This window comes from Panthera onca, chromosome B2, assembly GCF_046562875.1.
Source record: "Panthera onca isolate mPanOnc1 chromosome B2, mPanOnc1 haplotype 2, whole genome shotgun sequence".
Taxonomy (NCBI): domain Eukaryota; kingdom Metazoa; phylum Chordata; class Mammalia; order Carnivora; family Felidae; genus Panthera; species Panthera onca.
The window spans coordinates 98,207,521-98,231,003 of record NC_138343.1 but is presented as its reverse complement, the minus strand read 5'-3'; the positions used below and the strand labels follow the sequence as shown (position 1 = coordinate 98,231,003).

Below are 23,483 nucleotides of genomic sequence, written 5' to 3'. Positions count from 1 at the left end.
GTGCTGACTCTGGAAATCCAGAACATACAGTAACCAAATCCATGGCAATCACATTGGATGTTTCCCAGAATTACTCAGAATAGAAAATTCCCAGTCTGTTTCTTTTTCCAAAGGGACCAACTAGCGTTCCTTCCTCCACCTAGCTTACACAGTAGGGGATATCTAGGCTACATGTTCTCAGTCTGGCGTGACAGGTTAATGTGACACAAAGCTTCCCTACCAAAGGGTTTTAACAAGTGTATTATTTAGGTTGTAAAGATCTGATGTAATCAAATGAAACAAACTTCTAAAAAAAAAAAAAAGAAACTTCTTTGAGTCAGTCTTTTAACTTTGCTGTTACCTTTCTACTGTTAATGCTTTTGAAATCTTATCACTGAAAGCATTATTTTGTGGTATTTTTGGTCATTTCTAAACCTTTCTTCCAAGACATTGACCTGCATTATCTTTTTCTCCCTAATTTTAATAGCATGGTTTTGTGTTCTTGGACATTTCTATTGATTTTCATCCAATTGGAAGGTTGGTTTTGGAGGTAAGAGGTTTTTTTGTTGTTCTTTCTTTCTTTATTTTTGTTGTTGATTTTTTAATAAGTGGGGGATGGATGTAGGAATCTGTCACTGTCAAAATATTAAATATTTAATCTTTGAAACCTTGTATCTTTATTTGTAGCTATACTATGATGCATGTCCCAAAACATGTAGAAATTTTCAGGTCTTGTGCACAGGAAAAGCAGGGTATTCTCAGCGTGGCATCAAGCTACATTACATGGGTTCAATTTTTCATCGAATAGTACAGAATGGTTGGATACAAGGAGGAGGTAAGTTTAAAATCTTAAATGCAATTTAATTGCAATGTGAAATCAGAATGTCTAAAGTTGTATTTACCTACCTTTGTGAAATGCATATAGAATTAGATATATTTAATATTAGACATTGTATATATTGAAAGGGTATTTTATTGGCCAAATGATTAAGATATTCATATTCTTTTTAAAAATGCCCAAGTTTTGAAATAAACCAATCTAAAGTTTTGTCACCCAGAATATTCCAAATTAAAAGGGTTAAGGTTAAGCTCTTGATTTTGGCTCAGGTCATCATCTCATGGGTTCATGAGTTCGAGCCCCACATCAGGCTCCTCGCTGACAGTGTGGAGCCTGCTTGGGATTCTCTCTCTCTCTGCCCCTCCCCAACTTGCACATGCATGTGCATGTGAGTATTCTCTCTCAAAATAAATACACTTAGAAAAAAGTGGTATAAGAAAAATAACATTTTTAAAAAATATTTTTTTTGACTTTGAGAGAGAGAGAGAGAGAGAGAGAGAGAGAGAGAAGGAGGGGCAGGGACAGAGGAAGAGAATCCCAAGCAGGCTCCGCACTGTCAGCTCAGAGCCCAACACAGGACTCGATCTCAGGAACCACAAGATCATGACCTGAGTGGAAATCAAGAGTCAGAGGCTTAACCAAGGGAGCCACCCAGGTGCCCCAGGAAGAGAACATTTCTAAAATCAAAATATAGGGAGGCCTGGCTGGCTCAGTCATAGAGCATGCAACTCTTGATCTCAGGGTCATGAGTTCAAGCCCCACACTGCCCAGTTGGGCCTACTTAAAAAATCAAAATATAATTTTAAATGCTCACCTAAATTAATAGGAGTACTTAGAAAATACAGTGATTTTAAAAGACATTCTAAAGGTAGGAATTTGAAAAAAGAAAGGAAAACAAATTTTTTCTTATCAAAAATGTTAGTTGTTACAAAGTCAAATTAAGAGTGAAAGCATTTTGGTCTCCATTTTTGCTTTCTTTTCAGATCAATCCTTTGACTTCACACAGACTAGGTTTCTGACTAACAGCACAAAATTAAATTTTCGAGGCCTTTTGGGAGGTATCCTTTTGGGAACAATCAGGCAGCAATTTAAAAATAATTGGCTTAGTGTGTAAGGAGGTTTGCTTGAATTTGATGAAATACGCAGAGGCTTAAATTAATAATGTTTATTTTTCTACAATCTGGAACACTCTGAGACTGATGAGAAAAATTTAGATTTAATCCAAGCATTCGTAGGTAAATCAACTATTTTCCCTCAGTTTCTCTATAATGAAATCACATCACCCATATTGTTATCTAACCTCATTATTTTCCCTCCTTCTCTGCCTCTCTCCCCTCCCTCCCTCCCTCCCTCCCTCTCTCTCCCTACCTATCTATCTATCTATCTATGGTATATACCTTCCTATGTCAGTAAACATAAACATATACAGTTTTTAGGGTCTACCTAAGTTTTCATCATACTGCTATACCAACTTATAGTTGGCCCTTGAACAGTAAGGGGTTTGAACTGTAGGGGTCCACTTAAACACAGATTTTTTTTACAGCACAGTGCTATAAATATATTTTCTCTTCCCTATAATTTTCTTAACATTTTGTATCCTCTAACTCACTTTATTATAAGAATACAGCATATAACACATATAACACACAAAATATATGTTAATTGTCTGCTTACATTATGAGCAAGGCTTCCAGTCAACGGTAGACTATTAATAGTTAAGTGGGTCTTAATATCTGGGTCTCCTGAAACTTAATTTAGTGTTGCCTATTATGTGCTGGGCTCTCAGATGCTATGTTCTTTGTTGTTTTATTTTTGGGTTTTGGTTAGAGGTGCCCCCTCCCGCTCCCGAGCCCCAGAGCAAGATTTGGGAAATGTAGGTCATGTTACTTGTTTGTTTACTTATTTGAAATACAATTTCCAAATAGTAAAATGCACAGATCATGATTTCAAATAATGAGGCAGCAATGTTAAGGACGTTTGGAAACAAATGCTGATTACTAGATTCAAATCCACCTGATACATACAAGTTGTGTACCACTTGGCACTTAGACACTTAGCATCTCTGAATCAGTTTCTTAATCATAAAATGGGGAAAACTATAATATCACAGGATGTGGTGAGGATTCAGTGACATGGTATATCAGGAGTACCAAGCTCTATAAACGTTGTCCTTTCACATATCGGATACCCAGAGGGCTGTGCGGAGAATTTTGGAATATGGGAGCTAAATGTGGTTTTATGCTGTGCCTAAGCATGCTTCCCGACGCTAGGGCTTGCCCGATGGGACCAGCAGGGCCTACATGGTCTGCACTGCCCCCAGCCTCATCCCATTCTCTGACATCTCCCCTGGCTCTGCTCCACACACTGGCCTCCTTGCTGTTTCTTAAGCACATCAAGGATACTTGTGCCTGAGGTTTTCTGCTGTTTCTTCTGCCTGGGACATAGCCCACCCAACTATGCCTCCAGATGGCCCCTTGCTTCAATTTCCTATCTGTTTCGGATTTTTGCCCAGGCTTCATCTCAGCAAGGACTTACCTGACCATCCTATTTAGAATGGCCACTGTCCTATCCACACAGATCTCTGCACCTCCTTCCCTGCTGCTCTCCTAGCCTCTTTTTATGTTTTTTTAATCTTTATTTATTTTTGAGAGAGATAGTGGGGGAGGGGCAGAGAGAAAGGGTGACAGAAGATCCAAAGAGGGCTCTGAGCTGTCAGTGCAGACCCCAATATAGGGCTCTAACCCACAAACCGTGAGACCTTGACCTGAGCCAAGTCAGATGCTTAACCAATTGAGCCACTCAGGCGCCCCTTATTTTTATTTTTACAATCAAGTATTTTATTTTTTCTTCATAGCACTTTTCATCACTGGACATACTACTACATATTTCCTAGAGAATTTGTTTAGTGTCTGTTTATCTTCACTAGACTATAAGTAAGTTCCATAAGGCAGAGGATTTTATCTATTTTGTTCGCTGTTCTATCCCTGGGTTCCAGATTGGGGCCTGGTATACTATATATAGGTGCTTAAAAAATATTTGTTGAAAGACTGAATGAATAAATGAGTAGATAAACCGGAAGCATACATTCTATTCATTTCTAAAGTACAAAGTGAGAGAAGATATCAGTTGTGAAGCCACTTTGGGGGAGATTCTCTGTGGCTCCCATAAGGCCCACTGTCTTCTGAAGGAGCTCTTGAGATATAGTTTAATACATTTTATCATCACAGTCATCATCATCATATTAAATATAATGATGGAGAAGATGATGATAATGAGAAAATGAACCCCATTAGCATGCAAGGCTGCAAATAATGGCCACTGATGAATGAGCAGGATGCTCTGCCAGGCAGTGCACTAAGTGCTATGAGTAGAACATGTATTTGTTTAGTCCTCAGAATTAACTGGGAGGCACTTACCATTATTCCTGTCTATACAGATGACGAAACAGGCTTGGAAAAGGTAACTAACATCAAGATTTAAATCAAAATCATCTGATTTTATTTATTTCTTTTTTCTTTTTGAGAGAGAGAGAGAGAGAGAGAGAGAGAGAAAGAGAGCAAGTGGGAGGGGCAGAGAGAGGGAGACAGAGAATCCCAAACAGGCTCCACGATGTCAGCATGGAGCCCAACGTGGGGTTTGATCTCACGACCAGGATCATGACCTGAGCTGAAATCAAGAGTCAGATGCTTTGCTTAAACTGACTGAGCCATCCAGGAGTCCTATCATCTGATTTTAAAGTTTACTTTGGCCCCTCCCCCATTCATGCTCTGTCTCTCTCTGTCTCAAAATAAATAAATGTTAAAAAAATAAAATAAAATAAAATAAAATAAAATAAATCAAGTTTACTTTGAATCACTACTCTGCATTGCTGAATTTTTTGTCAGAAGTACAGAAATAACATAAGATATATAAGGCTGAATTCAAGTATTGACTAAAGTGGTGTCAATATAAAATATTTACCTGGGAGATGTGAAGAAAAGGGCAAGAGGAATGGGCAAAGGATGTTCAAGTGAGATTAGTAAGGGTGGGGAACCACACGCAGATTTGTCTGAGCGAAGCAAACTCTAAGATCTGAAGGAATTGGTGCTGGGGGACCCTCAACTTCTCCATTTCTGGATTTAGCCTTCAGCCACTGCAGAGATACTCTCAGAGATACCTGAGAGGTACTGAGGGCTCTGGAGTGAATCATGAGGGGAGTATCAGACGGAGGAAAGTTGAAGACTTCAGGCTTAACGTGAACTTCTGAGCCCATTTTGTGAATGTAATTTAAATGCTGCATGCTTGTACTGAATAAATTATCTCCATATGCTTGCTGTTGCATCTGATTGTTAAAAAAACAGCATGCTTTTATACAGGTAAATCACTCACACTGAGTTAAAATGGCACAGTCTTTCAACAGATACGCATTGTACACTGTACTCAAGGAGGGTGAATGAGAGAGGGGAAGAAGTAAAGAGGGGCTGATGGGGGAGCTGGATATGCAGAGCTCAGAGAACTTTATTTCCACCAAGAGTCTGATATTTGCATTAGTCAGCTTTGTTTCCCTTTTAGTTGTAAATAGAGAAAAAGTAACTTGTGCATGGAGGATGTTTATAGCAGGAGCGCTGACTAAGGCAAAATATGTACATGGTACATATACTGCAAAATGAGACATAACAAATACTTTAAAAAATACCCACTTCATTATATTATAAAGGAACTTCATTTCCAAAATACTGGCTAAATAAACGAATGATCATTCTAGGGTTCCAAGGAATGAAAATTTGAACACTGATTATTTTCACAGCGACTATTTTTATTCCTGTTCCAAAAAGACCTTATTGTTCCTATTCCATTCTCTCAGTTTCATCTTTCCATTTTCCTTAAAAGCAAGATGGACTATGGAACTATGGAATAACCCGTGGAGCAAGCAGAATTTCTATGAACACTCTTCCTTTTAAATTGTGGCCACAACTGTAATTGGATACTTCATCATTTCAAAGGTTTTGCATTATAATTTAACCTACCTCAGAGAGTTATTATCAGGGGAAAAAATAAGATCATGAATGTTAAAATGCTTACAAAATATGAGTGAAAGCGTTATAGTAATATTTTCACGGTGTAGGTATTGAACAGTTATGTATATTATAACTTACTCTAGTCACTGGTATAAGTGGAATCATAGTTTAAAGCACACCCCCACCATTACTATGCTCTATTTTAGTCTCAAAATTCTGATGTTTGTTTATTGTTATTTCTCAGATATAGTAGCTGGAAAAGGAGATGATGGCGAGTCAATTTATGGACCAACATTTGAAGGTCTGTATCTTTAAATCTGTCAGTCATGTATCAGCTGATAATTCAAATCTAACAAGACTGGACAGTTCAAACTCCAAATAAGATGGTGTTTGAGGTAACATGCTAAATTATATTATTCCATTAGGACAAAGTCCTAGAATCAGTATTGTATGGTCAAAGGGAATTTATAATTTTTAAGGCTTGTAATTTGCCATGCTCATACCCAGAATTTGGTACTTTGATAATCATCCCATTAAGACTGCTACTGGGGATCCTGGGAAGATGGTAATGGTGATGGCATAGTTTTTGAATTTTTTGAAATTCCAACATAAAAACAGACCACATAAGTAGATAGAAAAACTAAAAACCCATGGATAACACTTACAACAAAACTAGGTGACAATGTATCCACATGAATTCTTAAATACAAACAGATGAGGACAAACTACCAACAGCTACGAAATCTGCATGGCGTCAGGGTCTGTGTGGGAGAAAGCAGGACATCCAATAGAGGTGAAAACAGGAGAACCCCAAAATAGCCAGCAGTGGGTGAGTGCAAGGGGTCCCTAGTAAGATTTGAGAGGCTGGAGCAGCCTAACCTCTCTGAACTCTGGAAACTGATCTGGAAGGGCACTCTTCCAGGACAGGTCCACAATGAGGAGGAGGTGCCATGAATGGAATCAGAGTCATGCAGGATACAGGGACAACGGGGACAGAGCCAGGAAATGTCAAAGAGCAAGCTGCCATTCTTCTGAACACTACATGAAAACAACACAAGAGGGAGCTTTGTGAAGGTAGAAAAGCTACCTCCCTTCTAAAACCACGCCTCCTTCTAAACGTTTAGCAATCCTAATTTTACATAAAAATAGGCAATTTTTATGTAGAAGAAATTTCAGGATTATTAGAAGAAGTAAAAGAGAATAAGGAGTAAAGGAACATCACTACGGATAATAAAAATACACTGGAAAAACATGCTCAAAAAACAGATCAAAACTGTAAAAATTTTAGGATTAGCCAGAAGACATTGAGAATAGGATACAAGACAGAAAAAACTCATAAATAAGATTTAGAAAAAAACTTAGACATGAGGTTACAGAACTAGGAAAGAATTAACAGTAAAAGAAAATTTCAGAAATAAACAAACTAGAAGGACCATATGCCAAAGAAACATGACTAACGTGTCTTAAAAGAAGTAAAAAGTAGAAGGAGGGATTTTTTAACAAGAAGAAATGAAGAAAAAACACAAGAAAGTGACAAAAAGGAAAGCTATAAAGAGGAGATCCAACATACAGATGATAAGTATCCCAAAAGAATTAAACAAATACACAGGAATAGAACAAATATTAAGAATTAATATTGAAAAAACTGTAGTGAATTTTAAAAGGGTTTGATGTTCTATCTTGGGTTTTGGTGTTGGTTCCACAGCTATACACAACGAACTGTCAAAATGCATCAACGTGAACATCTAAGATTTATGCATTTGATTTTATGTTTATACCTCAAGTAAAACTATATACATAAAAACTAGGGGTGCCTGGGCGGCTCAGTTGGTTAAGCATCTGACTTCAGCTCAGGTCATGACCTCACAGTTCATGAGTTCAAGCCCCGTGTTGAGCTCTGGGGCTCTGTGCTTACCGCTCAGAGCCTCGAGCCTGCTTTAGGTTCTGTGTCTCCCCCACTCTCTCTGCCCTTCTCCCGGCTTGCATGCTCTCTCTCTCGCTCTCTCAAAAATAAACAAACACTTAAAAAATATATATGTATAAAAACTTGACACTACTTACTGAAAGAGAACATTGCTACCTGGTAATATTAAACCAGAACAACCAACACTAAGACATATTTATTAACATCATTGGACAGTTCAGAAAGTAAAAATTCTTTGGGCAGGTAGGCAAAAAAAGCAAGTGATTTACAAGGGAAAGCAAAGTAGGTTATCATATTCTTTGACATCATATTATTATGCCACAAGAAAATGGAGTAATATACTCATGATGTTCAAGGAAAGGAAATGTGAGCTAAGGATTTTATATCTAGCCAAACAATCTGAATTACAAAGGGCACACATACTTTTCAAGATGTAAAACTTTAGAGAATAATGTTGTCACGATCCCTTCCTGATCTTGAGGAATTGACAGTAAAATGAGTTTCACACAAACAAATTGTAAGAGAGATCTTGACATAAGGATTGGTGACAAGCAGTAATCATAGTGACTTGTGAAACTAAAATTTAGTGAGGCATAAAGGGTGAGAGTATGACACGTAATGACTGAATCTGTAGTGTACCTTTTTAAAGCTGGAAGAAAGTGGGAGAATATATGCAAAAAACTGCTTTAACTATTTTCAGTAATTATACTGGTGATAGTATTATTTATTAATATTGTTATTCTGAGACTGTTGTATGTGTAATATGGAAAAAGTAAGTAATTATAGAATACTCTAATTTCACCATTTTGTATGTCCTTGAGAATTAGGATTTTCAATGTGGACGAAGGGAGACACAATGAAATATGTGAAATATTCATAGAGGCTAATAAGTAAAATATTCTGTATCGGAAATACCAGTTTAAAATCATGCAGTACATATCTACATATGTAGGTCTGTCCACTGAACTGGTCTACAATGACCAACCTAGTAGCCTTCTACGTTCCTAGCATTTAGATTGTTGTTTTGAAATGTCACTTCTCACTTGAAGAAACCAGGGCTCCTGGGAGAAATGGCAGATTCCAGTTCCAGGACAGGAAATTACAAAATGAGCCTGGAACCTCATGTTCAGTCATGCTATCATCAGATAGCAAGAAAGCTATTAAAGATTTACTAGGGTCATGTCAAAGGCCTTGGGAGACAATTTGAAGAGGCTCTTGCTGGCCAAAGATTTGAGCTTCAAAAAGAGCCATAATTGCAAATAATTGAAACCCAACCAATATTTTAAATCCATGAGTTCATAATGATATCATATCATAAAATAAAGCCTAATAGTTTATCTTTGGGGGAATGATGAGAAACAAATTCATTATCTTAAAAATGGATAAATATGAGCAAAGAATCAAGCATTTATCTTGCCTTTCCTATATGAACTATACCAAATTGTAGATAAAATTGCTAGTTATAAAAGCATTCCAATAAATAAGTGAGAAGGAAATAATAGAATAGCACCATTTTGCTGCCCCCAGTGAAATAATGGATCTAGGCTTTTGCTGCATTGGTATCTACTAACTTCACAAAAACAGAGAAAACCAGATATTATGAGCTTTCTGGGGAGACAACACATCACCAAAGGGACAAAACACGAGTCCGATTAAGGCTCTGGACCCAGCTGCCAATTTGCAGGAAATAAAACCAGTTCTGATGTAATATGGTCTTAAAGATCTCTGCACGATGCAAAATCATGCAATAAAAACTATAGGACTTATGGCAAAAATGAAGTACAAAAAAAATCCCTTCCTCAGTGACACACTGAAATATATAGCAGCCTGATAAAAATAGTAACACAGTGTTACATATATTTTATGGTCAAGAAACACATAAATACTATAATAAATTTGGCACCCTACCTTGAAAGCTCTCTGATGTTCCTGGAAGTGGCGTGGGAAGAGACGCAGCTTGTGAATGACTGTGAAGTGGTAGGAGGAGGGTCCTCTGAAACTGGAGGCAAGTTGTAACATCAGATGTGGGTGGATGCCGCTCATACGTGGTGACCTGTGAGATGTCTGAGGTGTGTGTGTACCTGTGCAGCTCGGTTCAGCTGGGTGCCATTTTCCACATTTCCCTGGTGTTTCTCCTAGACATTGCACATAAACATGGCTGAGATTCATTACGCTCAGTTGTTCCCTAATCTTTCAATCAAGTTGAAACAAACTTGCATTTTCAACAGAAGTATTAGAGCCCAAAGGACAGGATGCAAAGCAGAGAAACATACTGAACTGCACGTGCAATCAGCAAACTTCAGACTGGGAAAAATTCTAGAGGTTAAACAGCTCAGGTTCATTAACAGATAAAAGTAAGTAAAGGGGAAAGAGGCAGAACTTGAAGATTAAAGGAGACTTAAGAGGCGTAACAACAATTTTAAAATGGTAAAGACTAAACCATACTGCCTGGTAAGTACTAATAGCTGTTGACTAACTGCTAACACTGTCGACCTGAAGATTTACCAAAAACATAAATAGTCGATTAACATATATTTTGTATGTTTTATGTATTATGTACCATATTCTTACAATGAAAAAGGTAGAGAAAAGAAAATGTTAAGAAAATTGGGGTATCTGGGTGGCTCAGTGGGTTAATTGTCTAACTCTTGGTCTCGGCTGGGGTCATGACCTCATAGTCTGTGAGTTTGAGCCCCACGTCAGGCTGTGTGTGCAGGGCCTGTTTGGGATTCTCTCTCTCTCCCTCTCTCTCTGCCCCTCAACCCCCCCTCCCCAATAAATAAATAAACTTAAAAACAATGTTAAGCAAATCATAAGGCAGAGAAAATACATTTAGAGTTATGTATTGTATTTATTGAAAAACATCCACATATGAGTGGATCCCCACAGATCAAAGCAGTGTTGTTTAAGGGCCAACTGTATAAGGAAACATTAAGTATGAAAGTATGTAAAAGTCAGGGGAGTGGTTACTTTTGAAGTATTCAAGGCACTTTGGGGGAAGCTGGCAAAGTTTTTTCTTGGCTTGAGTGGGGATTAAATGGGTGTTTGCCATATAATAACTAATAATAATTCTAACTATACACTAGTTTTCTATAGCTTTTTGTGTCCATATTTTAATACAATGAAAAGGTGGTTTTTTTTTTTTTTTAAATAATATTGAAGGAATACCAAAGTGAAGGGAAAAAGAAGTCATTTTTCTTCTAAATTCACGTGGAGCCAGCTTTATTAAATGAAGCCATCCAAGTGACACCTTTTATTTACTTACTCATTAATAAAACATTAAACTCCTAGTTAGGGGCCTACATGGTGCCAGGGCCTTAGGAAAGAAAGATGATACGACCAAGTTTCCGGCCTCAAGGATTTTAGGTTTGGTGCACACAGATCTTTCAACAGATTAGCTGCAGGCACTGTGCCAATTGCTGTTACAGAGGAAGAACGGAGTGCTGTGGGAGAGAACCGACAGCTGCCTGGGAGAGTTGGGGGCGGTGGCCCAGAGTAGCTTTTGAGTTGGGTCTTAAAATAAAACATTGCAGATGGGGAAGGGACATTCCTGGAAGCTTTCTTGATACCCTTAATCCCTGATGAGAATCCACCATCTCTCTCCACCCCACAGCTGCTGTCAGATCACCCAGACTCCTGTTTGGAGGCAGAGGCTCAGACAACGTGGGCCTTCTGTCCAGCAGGAGACGGATCTCTTAGCTCAACTCCCTGCCTGCCCCCGGGGACAACCCCGTGCCTCCGTTGATTATCCCTCACTTCTACGCTCAGACTTTTGGGGAGATTTAGTCTCCAGATGGAGGCCTAGCTGTCCTCTGGTGCCTGGGGAGGCCCAGTGTGTTTACGGAGGCCTCCATTACTCAGTATGTCTGCAGGTGCAGAATTAGAAATTCAGCAACCCATCAAACGAAAACGAGAGATGCCTCTGAGGGAGAGATGAGGACTGTGCTCAGAACAGCAAAACATGGGTTTCCCTCCCTCTTTCACGCCCTGTGGGATATTTACACATCGGACAGCCAGGCCTTCCTCTGCATCTCTCTCATTGAACCCTATTACCACGAGCTGCAGAATCGAAACCAAGGGCTTGCTAAAAAAAAAAAACAAAAACACAAAACCTACAACCACAAAACTCACTTTTATTAAGGTTAACACAGTGAATTTAAAAAGAATGAAATAAATAATAATTTAACTGGATGATTATTTTATAAATTGGTTTATCATTTTTTTAACTTGAAGAAAGTCTGTTTTGCTTTGTTTTGAATCACTATTTCTTAAATTGTCTTCCCAAATCCTATTCTTAATGTTACAAACTGAATATTAACCCCTTTTTTTCTCCTTGTATTCCTTGTATAATATTCCTAATCCTTCCCACTGGCCAAGGATTGGCGACTAGGTAGTTTGGGCTGACTAGATAAAATGTCATTTATACAAAAAAAAAAACAAAAGAAAAAAGGTATATATTTTAAAATACTGTATTATCCTTGTTACATTATTAGCTTGTGCCCTAATTCACAGATACAACAGTTAAGATCCATTTGTCCAATTCTTAGATCTCCTTATCTTTAAATGAAAGTGGACATTAATAAAAGGCAAAGAACCTGATGTATTGTCAATATTCAATAATGCAACTAAAAGTTATACAAAAGTATTTTTTATTAGAAATGAGAACTGAAAATAGTATGGTCTGGGTAGCCATTTAAGGGCTATTTTTTTTTTTTTTTTAATGTTTATTTACTTTGGAGAGATAGGGAAGAGCATGAGCAGGGGAGGGGCAGAGAGAGAGACACAGAATCCACAGCAGGCTCCAGGCTCTGAGCTGTCAGCACAGGGCCCGACGTGGGGCTCGAACTCACCAACCGTGAGATCATGACCTGAGCCGAAGCCAGATGCTCAATGGACTGAGCCACCAAGGCGCCCCAAGGGCTATTTTTTTTAAATTGTGACACATATATAGAAAGTGCATATGTACAATTAAAACATTATTATAAAGCAAACCCCCACATTATCACCCTTGTCAAGAAATTAAAACTGCCAGCATGCCAGAAGCACCCCATTTGTCCATCCTCAGCAATAACTCCACCTCCCTCAGAGGTAACCACTAGCCTTTTTCCTTGCTTTTCTTGATAGTTTTACCACCCATGTATATATTCCTAAACAATATAGTTAAATTTTCCCTATTTTTTAATTTTATGTAAATGGAATCATACTACAGGCATTCTTTGTGTGGCTTGCTTCTTTTGTTCATCACTGCCTATGAAATTCATTCATGTTGTCTATATAGCTGGAATTCTCTCATTTTCACTAATGTAATATTATAAATATACTGTATTTATCCACTCAAGTGTTCAAAATGCTGGCTATTCATTCCTAATGTCACACACACAGTCAACATGCTTATAAATAAGTACTTCATGAAAGCAATAATTAAAACATACTAAGCATACTTTCTTTTTTTTTTCCTTTAAAAAAAAATTTTTAATATGAAATTGGTTTCCATATAACACCCAGTGCTCATCCCAACAGGTGCCCTCCTCAATGCCCATCACCCACTTTCCCCTCCCTCCCCCCCCCCCCCCCCAATCAACCCTCAGTTTATTCTCAGTTTTTAAGAGTCTCTTATGGTTTGGCTCTCTCCCTAACTTTTTTTTTTCCCCTTCCCCTACCCCATGGTCTTCTGTTAAGTTTCTTGGGATCCACATGAGAGTGAAAACATATGGTATCTGTCTTTCTCTGTATGACTTATTTCACTTAGCATAACACTCTCCAGTTCCATCCATGTTGCTACAAAAGGCCAGATTTCATTCTTTCTCATTGCCAAGTAGTATTCCATTGTGTACATAAACCACAATTTCTTTATCCATTCATCAGTTGATGGACATTTAGGCTCCTTCCATAATTTGGCTATTGTTGAGAGTGCTGCTATAAACATTGGAGTACAAGTGCCCCTATGCATCAGCACTCCTGTATCCCTTGGGTAAATTCCTAGCAGCTAAGTAGCACACTTTCATGTACTTTTATATAACAACAAATAATTAGTGAATAACTATTATTATTTAAATAGAATGGTAAAAGTAGAACAGTGGGCTTACAAAACTGATATTGCTGGATTCAGGTCAGATTTGTACTTGATATTATTGCCTTCAGCAAATTATATGGAAATGTCCTAAACTGTCTGATGATATTTTTACCAGAGAGAATGCATGGCAGTTTTCCCAGACTTACAGTATTTGCTTCCTTTATAACCATCGGAATGAGCTTTATTTTAAACAAATTCAGAAACTGATTTTCTTCAGCACATAAATTTCTGATTTCTCTTTCGGTTACATTTTACTCTTAATGTTGTATATCACAAATGATGCCAGTTTTGACCACAGAGCAGTAACTAGATTCCATATCTTCCATATCTTATGGTAAATGGCAGAGGCAAGAACTCCTGAGTCACAGGCAAGGTAATGAAAGGGTTTGGAGTTCCTAACATAGCTTTTAAGCTTCCTTCCACGCCTCAATTAACATGACCTAAAAATAAAACTATTACTAATTATGCTGTTAGCTGCACTCAAATTTAAAAATTTTCCTATTTTAAAGATGTTTTTTGTTCCTCCTACCTCAAAGCATTTTTTTTTTTTTTTTTTTTTGTATATTGTTGAAATTTTTCTTTTCTATTCAGGGCTACCGATAGAGTTAAAATAATTTATAGCAGTTAATTAACCCACTCAGACAAAGTGAAGGGAAAAAGAAAAAAGGTTTGGTTGACTTAATGATCAGTAGTTTTGTTTTTCCTGTCCTCAAAAAAATGTGAGCAGACTAAATTTACGTTTTTTTAAATGTAAATCAAAAGCATTAAGCTCCTACTTAGCACTCAGGATACACTAGGCATTCAAATAATATTTATCAAGGGGAACCTGGGTGGCTCAGCTGGTTGAGCAACTGATTCTTGATTTCTGCTCAGATCATGATCTCATGGTTTGAGTTCAGTTTGTGAGCCCACTGTCAGTGCGGAGCCTGCTTGGGATTCTCTCTCTCCCTCTTTCTCTGGCCTTTCCCCGCTTGTACTCTCTCTCTCTCCTCAAATAAATAAACTTAAAAATTTTCAAAAAATATTTGTCAAATGAACAAATGTTGAATTAAACCTGGGATTTTCATTCTTCATCTTAATATTGTTACTTGTAGGAAAATATCTCTCTCCCTATTAATGTAAAAATACTATTCAGATATCCATTTCTCAGGAAAGCTTCTCTAAGGACAGAGTTTTATTTTGAACTCTATTATGCCACTGGCTCCCATCTTTAAGTGGATAATATGCTCCAGCATGGCTGGGGGCCACTCATTCCCCAAGTGAGCTGTGAAGCAGGTACCAAGTCTTAGCTGCATCTCATGCCAAGCTATGGGAAGGGTCACTACAGCTTATTATTCATGGCGAAGGCCTCCACCAGTAACTGTGTAGAGAAGGGGGTGGGGGGCGGGGTGTTGGCTCCCTTCCCCTCAGTGGGATGCTTTCCAGAAGCAGGAGCAGGTCAAATTCTACCCAAGGACTTAACTTGGTTGTGGCACTGTCACTGAGGGGTTTGGAAGCAACATAGCCTCAGGTCCCTACATTCCACATCAACATTCTGTTAAAACAATTGTTAACATAGTTATTTAATTTTCGCACATCTTTTGAGGTGAACACACTTTAAATTTGTAAGTCAGGGGCTGCCTATACCTATACATTAACTTTTTAAAAGTTAATTAAGTTAATTAAGCTTTAACATTTCGCCCATAATCACAGAATGTAAAAATGTTACAACCCTACAAATTTTCTTATTGCTTACAGAATTAAAGAAAAATTTATCATAATATCTAAGAACAATGACAAATGCTATTTTGGTAAAACTCTGAATCTTTGGGCAGATTTCTATTCCATGCGATTTTCTGTAAAATTAATGGATTATTTCTCAATTCCCCTGAAATGAATATAGAGCATTAATGTAATTATATAGGACCATTTACACAAAAATGCTTTATATGCATTTCATAAGATTTCAGAGGTTTTTACTCAGTTTGCAACTTAACAAGCTAAAAGTAACTACCATAAATATGGCTTAATTGCTTAGTTGGTTTAGCTTTGAAACTAAATACTTAGCAACTGCAGTTTCAGAAAAGCTTATTGACAGTTAGTGTTCATATCTCTCAATAATTCCCAGAATTTTATAACGTTATTGACTGAAAACTTTTAGTGAATTCCTCTTCTACTACTTCCTTCTGTATTCTGAGTTTGGAGGTCAATCTTATTTCATGCTAAAAATGGCACTACCTGAAAATGGTAACCTAATTTACCATCATATAATTCTCTTTACTTGTTAACCTTACACTAAAAAAAAAAAAAAAAAAAAAAAAAATCACTTTCCACTTGGTCCATAGATGGTTTGAGATTAAAATTTATTTGAAGACTAAAAATCAGCATGAATTACTTTCATCATCAACATTTAAGACCACATATATGCCAGATAAGGTGCTAGGAGGCCCTAGGAGTTAAGCTATATTGAGACAAGGTCCCTGTCTGCACATACTAGAGAAGAAAAAACCATGTAAACAATCACACAGTGTTATGAATACTACCACAGAGGTCTGTATAAGATGCTATGAGGGGAAGGGTCATATCCGAAAGCCTTCTCAAAGGGGATATTTTTAATGATCACGCTGGTAGGCTGAATGAAGTCCTGTTGCCAAAACAGCACGAGAAAATTTGCTGACCTTTATTCCTCAGCAATGTACTTCCTTTTACATTATTAATTTAAAGTACTTCCTTTTACATTATTAATTTTCTTAGCACACTTCTTTTTAGCTACAGTAATGATAAACTAAAGGTAAAGAAATGTTCAAATAGTTCTAATAAGACTTTATATTATCTTTTTTAACAGCCCAGTTGAGTGAAGTATGAAACAGAATATTCACAATTTGGAAATATTTTAATGACCTACTATTTATTGTATTTTCTAGATGAAAACTTTTCAATTCCTCATGATAAGAGGGGAGTTCTTGGAATGGTCAACAAAGGCCGTCACAGCAATGGGTCACAATTCTACATCACACTACAACCAACGCCCTATCTAGACAGAAAATATGTGGCTTTTGGGTATGTGTGCTGTACGTTTGTCTGTATAATACTCATATATGGGGGTGCCTGGGTGGTTCAGTCAGTTGAGCATCTGACTCTTGGTTTCGGCTCAGGTCATGATCTCACAGTTCATGGGTTCAAGCCCCGTGTCAGGCTCTGCACTGATAGCACAGAGCCTGCTTGGGATTCTTTCTCTCCTCTCTCTCTCTCTCTCTGCCCCTCCCCTGCTCATTCTCTCTCTCAAAATAAACAAATAAACTTTAAACAAAAAAAATTATAATACTTACATATGTAAAAACGTGTTTCCAAAAGATTTGGTATATGGTTTATGAGTAACTGAGGATAGAATTTTAAAGCAAAAATAATATAAATATACACAAACATTTAGAATGAATATTTCATAACAAGCTTGCTATCTTTAAAAAACAGAGGGGTACCTGTGTGGCTCAGTTGGTTAAGTGTCAGACTCTTGATCTCTGCTCAGGTCTTGATCTCAGGTCGTGAGTTCAAGCCCCGCTTTGGGCTCTGTGCTGGTTGCAAAGCCTACTTAAAAACATACAAACCACAGAAACCATTTAGGCACAGCTGTTATAATGTTCTGACCATCCATCCATCCATCCACCCATCCATCCATCCATCCATCCATCCACCCATCCTTCTATCTTCAGCCTCAAGGATATTATCTTCCTATTTATTATGAATAATACCATAGTGCTTAATAATGTAGATATATCTAGATGCAAAAATGAGGTGAAGCCATTTAAATACTGTACATGAACATTTTGAAGAGATAGACGAACACTCCAAATTACAAGTAACTTTTTTAACTGAACAACTTAAAATATGGAAACATCTCAGGTAATAATTATTAGAATATATTATCAAGTTGCTTATAGGCATGTGGACCTAAAATGGATGACGAATATACTCTTTATCAATCTAATGATGTCTTACTAGTGAAGTCAATATAAATTGAAGTTTACTTGGTCTTCCCTGAAATGATGCAGAGCATTAGAACTTTTCTGAATAAGTATTAGATTATTCCAGCCACTTCATAGAAATAATTGCTGACTCTTCTTCCCATGAAATTTCACAGCAGTTTTAATTTTAACCACAATTATTCCTTCACTGTAATGCAAGTGATATTTCTAGATTGAAAAAGCAGAAAGTATATTTTCATCCAAAGATTTCTTTCAAAAAAGAGATGATTTTATATTAATCAACGCATAACCTAAAAGGATGTGTTGTCTTCAATTTTCCCTGGTCCTAATAAGCTGCATTCTAATTTTGAAAATGAGCATTCTTCAATTATTTTGAAATCCAAATAACCCTCACAATTTCCTGGATCATTTAAATATCCTCGTGCCATCTTAATCACATGGTTAGGTGATCCTTCACATCTTTCCAAAAGGTACCTCTTTCATCACAAACATGACTGCTTTAAAAGGTTTAATGCCTCCTCCTTCACCACCCCCCCACCCCCAGATGCATTCAGCTTAGAGTCTAGAGTGGCATTCAGGGCTTTTACTGTCTGGCCCCACATATTTTTTCAGCTTTCACTTCTGTTAGCCTCCTGATTCATTCATTCAACCAGCATTTTATTAGATACCTACTATATGCCAGTCATGGTGCTCAGTCCTGGGGAAAGAGTGAAGAGGCACAATTTCTGCCCTTTAGGGAGTCTCCAGTGTGTTAGAAAACCAACAGCTATAAGTCAGTCAGACCTGGGCTATGCCCGTTCTGTAAAGAGTGCACCAGGGATACAGGAGAGAGAGAGAAAACAACACCCTCCAACTCCATCAGTAAAAGTGAACGCAGATCCCTAGAGGGTGGCAGTGGAATGGAGGATGTGATCTCCTTTTGATGATTGCTGTTTTCCATGGGATTCACCATCCTCCAGGGGAATCTTGCTCACTCATTTTTGTTGTTACCACCACACTGGTTTTAGGGAGGCACTGCACCTCTTTTATTGTTCTAGCTCAAGTATGAGCTCAGTTAATCCCTGAAATCTCCAAATCACAGTGGAGTCTGAACTGAAATATTTAAACAAGACCTTAAAGACACTAGGCAGAAGCAGACAGATAATACCATAATAGGCAAGTAGATACTCCAACAAAGTGTAACTCTTTCAGGGGTACCATCCTTCCCCACTATAGGACTGCCTCTAGTGTTAATGCTTTCTCTTCCTATCATCTCAGAGCATTCCCAGGTTTATCTGACCTTTTGGAAGCCCAGACATGATTAGCAAGGTCTAGAAAGAGAAACTTCCCCTCCTTTTGAGCCCTAGTTTCTGATACATCAACTTGCCCCTTCAGATAGATGGATAACACTAGGAATTGCCTTCAGAGGAGACTGTATCAACCCACAGTCTTACCCCAGTGGTTTCACAGGGAAAGAATATCAAAATACAAAGCTGTAAAATCTCCATTCATATATGCATAAGTAGAAAGGGTGTATGTTGGGGACAGTGGTGGGGGGAATTAATTTCTTTATAGGGGATGCCCAAATGGGGGAAGGGTCATAGAAAGCTTCATGAGAAGGTGAGATGAGTACTGAAATTCACATAGAAGTTAGGCAGAGAAGGCTGGCATCAAAATGAGTAAAATAAAATTTTAAGAAGAGCAAAGAGCTTTGGCAGAAGGCTTTAAGAAGTAAGGAGAGCATCTTATCTACAAGTCATTTGATCTGGCTAGAGCTTAGTACCTAGTGGAGAATGAAGAGAAAGGAGAGTGGAGAAGAGGAGATAGGCCCAGGTCCCAAAGGGCTATGAATGCCATTCTGCTGAGCAGAGATTCCCCACCCAAAGGGGATGGGAAGCCACGGAAGAATTTTTAATTGGGAGCAACGCGACCAGGTTCTTATTTTGAAAAAAATCTTTTTAGAAGAAGCGAGGAATTAATTGGCAAAGGATGAAAATGAAGGCGGAAAGGCCAGTTAAGAAGCAATGATAATAGTGCCATAAATGAAGTCCTGGGCCACAAGGCACTGGCAGTACAGGTAAGCAAGGGAAGAACAGAAAATTCAAGAAGTAGTTGGAAGTTAGATTCAACAAGACTTTATGACCATTTAAATGGTCGTGGTGAGGTCATGGGAAGAGTCTAGAGTGGTGGTTATCTAACAGAATTTTCTGCAGTGATGCAAACGTACCATAATCTGTGCTGTCCAGTATGATAGCCACCAGCCACATGCGGCCATTGAGCACTCAAAATGTGACTAGTAAAATTGAGGAACTAAATTTTACTAAATTTTAAATTAAAATAGCCTCATGTGGCCAGTGGCTACCATGTTGGGCAGTGAAGGTCTAGAAAAACAACTAGGATTTTAGAACTGATTGGATGGTTGGTGCCATTCACCAAGATAGAGACTACAAGGAGGATATGGGAGAGGTCATGAATTCAGGATGGACAAGTTGTGTTTCAGATTAGGATACCTACACTAGAGGCAGGTGGCAACTCTGGAATACCAGAAGTGGTTATTCACACTGGGCAAAGGCTGGAAATGGAGATTTGGAAACTCAACATGGCAACTGAACTGCAGCCAGCCAGAGTACCCTCACTCGCAGAAGAGCCTCTGGGCTTTTGCTTATCTTGTTCCTTTCTACCTCCCTCTAGTCTGCCAAAATCCTGTTCAGGGCTTAGGTCAGAAACTTCCTGATTACCAAAATCAAACTGCTTCTTTGTCCTCTTTGGCACAGTGTGAAAAAAAAAAAAAATGCATCTTCTGTCCTAACACCTGTCACAGTGGAGAGATGCACACAGGAGGTGTTTCTTCAATATTTGTGAAACCAATTTGTAGAACAGGCTTCATTCACATCCTCTTTAGTCAGAGGTCAATCTGTCCATTTATCCCTTGCTCTTCATCCTCAGACTGTACCTTGTGTCAGGCTCTGTGTCACGGTTTCTGCCAGAGGCAGACAAAGAGATGACTAGAGGGTGATCAGTGTCAGCACGGCCATGTCCTTATAAAGGCTCATGTAATGGAAATCTCACCTTCCCCTCAGCCACTGTTTCCGCCCAAACACTGGCAAAGGGCATTAGTCCTATGTTTAGGGTTGACTCTCTGGTCCATGTTGCTCTCTTTCAATTGAGAGAACCATCAGAAGTCTAGCTCTACTCAGGGAAATTCCAGCTCATGGCTGGTGAATGTCTGGAGATCCAAACTACCATGGCTTTGAACTTTTAGTCATGTATTCAGTGGATGTTGATTAGGTGCCTACATTACGTTAGGCATTGAGTATTAAGTAAAAGCATGAACCATGTCTTCATGGGAGAATCAAAAATTAATCAAAGAATCATACAAATAAATGTCAAATTAACCCTGATAATTCCCATAAGACTGGGAGCTTGACATAAGCAGAGGTGGGCTCTGGGAAACTTCCCTGTGGAGTGATGCTGACGGAAGTGGGCGGCAGGAGCAAAACAGACAGATGTGGCTGGAAGGCAACATGGGATACTGAGGTACTGAAGCCAGTCCAGCTGAGGCAGAGAACGAGGGGAGCACACCATAGGACAGCACTGGAGGGCAGTGGGGAGGCCGGCCATGGCAGGCCATGGTAGACATTTTTGGTCTTTATCACAAGAATAATGGGAAATTATTGAAGTGTTTTAACAGGGAGGTGAGATCAGACTTGCATTTTTTTTTAGATTTGCATTTTTTTTTTTCAACGTTTTTATTTATTTTTGGGACAGAGAGAGACAGAGCATGAACGGGGGAGGGGCAGAGAGAGAGGGAGACACAGAATCGGAAACAGGCTCCAGGCTCAGAGCCATCAGCCCAGAGCCTGACGCGGGGCTCGAACTCACGGACCGCGAGATCGTGACCTGGCTGAAGTCGGACGCTTAACCGACTGCGCCACCCAGGCGCCCCTAGATTTGCATTTTTAAGAGATCATTCTGCCAGCAGTGAGAATGACAGATTTCAGTCTGTTCTGATCCCAGAACAGATGTGAAGGAGCCATGGCAAAGTGGACACATCTACAGCTATTTATGACAGGTGTTAATCTAATTCATACAAAATAGCCTCAGCTAAACAAGATAGGACTCAATTTAGGAATGGAAGCTAAGTGTGAAAATTTATGACTAAGTTTTCCATTTTTTCCTCCTACATAGGCAATTGATTGAAGGAACACAAGTTCTTCGAAAACTAGAATTGGTTCCAACAGAGAATGAAAGACCAAAACAACGCTGTATGATTGTTGACAGTGGAGATCATTATGCCTGATTTTCATACAATATTTTCTGACAACTTATTATTATGCGTCTGATAAGCTGTTTCTGTATTTAATTAAACAGTGCCTGATAAAATTTAATTTGAAAGCTGTGCAGACCGCTGTAGGTTGGCCCACCCAACACCTAACCCCTCCCCATTTTTCCTTCCTGCCTCTGCCATAGAGACTATAAAAGCAAAACACTTCACTCCCCAGCCTCCTTTGCAGCTAGTCATGGCCATGGGATACCATCTGGCCAGTGACACAGGAGTAGAATGCCAGTGGTCCTGCCCCTTCCCTTCATCCAGTCTTGAACGCAGACAGCATGGAGCTGTGAAGGAAAGGTCAAGAAAACTAGAGATGTCAGTCCCAGCTCTTGAGCTGCAGAACCAATTCCAGCAAGCACCTATCTCTGGACTTTTTCCTGTGAGACAAATAGACCCCTGCTTGCTTATGTTACTATTGGTTGACTATTTTGCTACTTGTAACCAAAACCATTCTTAATTTAGCAGGGTACCTAATGGCCTTCCAATCCTAAAACATTTTTAGCAGAATTATGTTGTTTATAAAATACATTTTCTACCCTGAGAAACCTGGTAAATGACCAAATAGAAAAGAGGCAATTGATAAATTCATTGTAATATTTCACTGTTTATACACAGCATGCAGAAAAGGGCATATACTTTCGATGTTTCTATATGACATGAAGAGAATAGTTGTCTCTGACCATACCAACCAAATGAAAACCAAGAGCTTGGACTGTTCATCCCAACCCAAATCAACCCTGTGGTGGTTGACACTCCTGTGATGTTATTGGGGATCTAGCTTTATCAGCTGTTCCTTAATCTAAGATTCTCAAACCCATCACCTGGGGAACATTTAAAACAGAGACTGCTAGACCCTGTCCTTGATCTACTGAGTCAGAGTCTCCAAATATGGCGTAGGGACTCTGTGCATTCATTCAGCTCAACCTGGAGCTTCTTAAGTCAGCTGGGCACTAGTCATTTGGGATTCACTGCAAGACATAAGTAACTGGTTTCAGCCCCTTCTGTGTAGTCACTGAAGTGCGTGACTCTGTTAGTGGTGACCTCGCTCAGCTGCCTCCACCACCACCGCCGGTGCATTCATGCTCTGCCCAAAGCCATTGATTGAGCTTTTCTTACCCTTAGTGGAAGGTCTGTCTTCCAAGAATGATCTCTCTTTAAGCCAATCTTAAGGAGACAGACCTCTCATTGACTTGGGGGTTGCCAAAAGTAGGCATATGCTTTTTACTTTTCAGTTTGAAATGAAATAGTACATTTCATAGGCAAAAATAGTACAGAGCAGTCTTGTGTACCAATCACCCAGGTTCTCCAATGGACATTATCTTACACAACTATAGTATAATATCAAAACCAGGGAACTGACATTGGTACCATGTGTGTTATCATTTCATCATGTGTAGG

The 23,483-nt window shown here is 38.7% G+C and overlaps 1 protein-coding gene across 6 annotated transcripts in view; it reads left to right on the top strand.

The window, feature by feature from the left end:
• Positions 1-22,140, top strand: part of PPIL6 (peptidylprolyl isomerase like 6) — a 32,059-nt gene extending 9,919 nt beyond the window's left edge. For 2 of the 6 annotated variants that reach the window (XM_060616365.3, XM_060616363.3), the window contains 5 exons: positions 467-529; positions 667-814; positions 6,059-6,115; positions 16,715-16,850; positions 21,941-22,140. In XM_060616365.3, coding sequence (XP_060472348.3) covers positions 467-529; positions 667-814; positions 6,059-6,115; positions 16,715-16,850; positions 21,941-22,052 — 516 coding nt within the window. In that variant the 3' untranslated portion in view covers positions 22,053-22,140. Of the gene's footprint in view, positions 1-466; positions 530-666; positions 815-4,354; positions 4,654-6,058; positions 6,116-11,351; positions 11,948-16,714; positions 16,851-19,714; positions 20,047-21,940 lie in introns of those variants that run through there. The other 4 variants (XM_078447199.2, XM_060616364.3, XM_060616366.3 and 1 more) reach the window with 4 other exon arrangements.
• Positions 22,141-23,483: the final 1,343 nt, after the last annotated feature.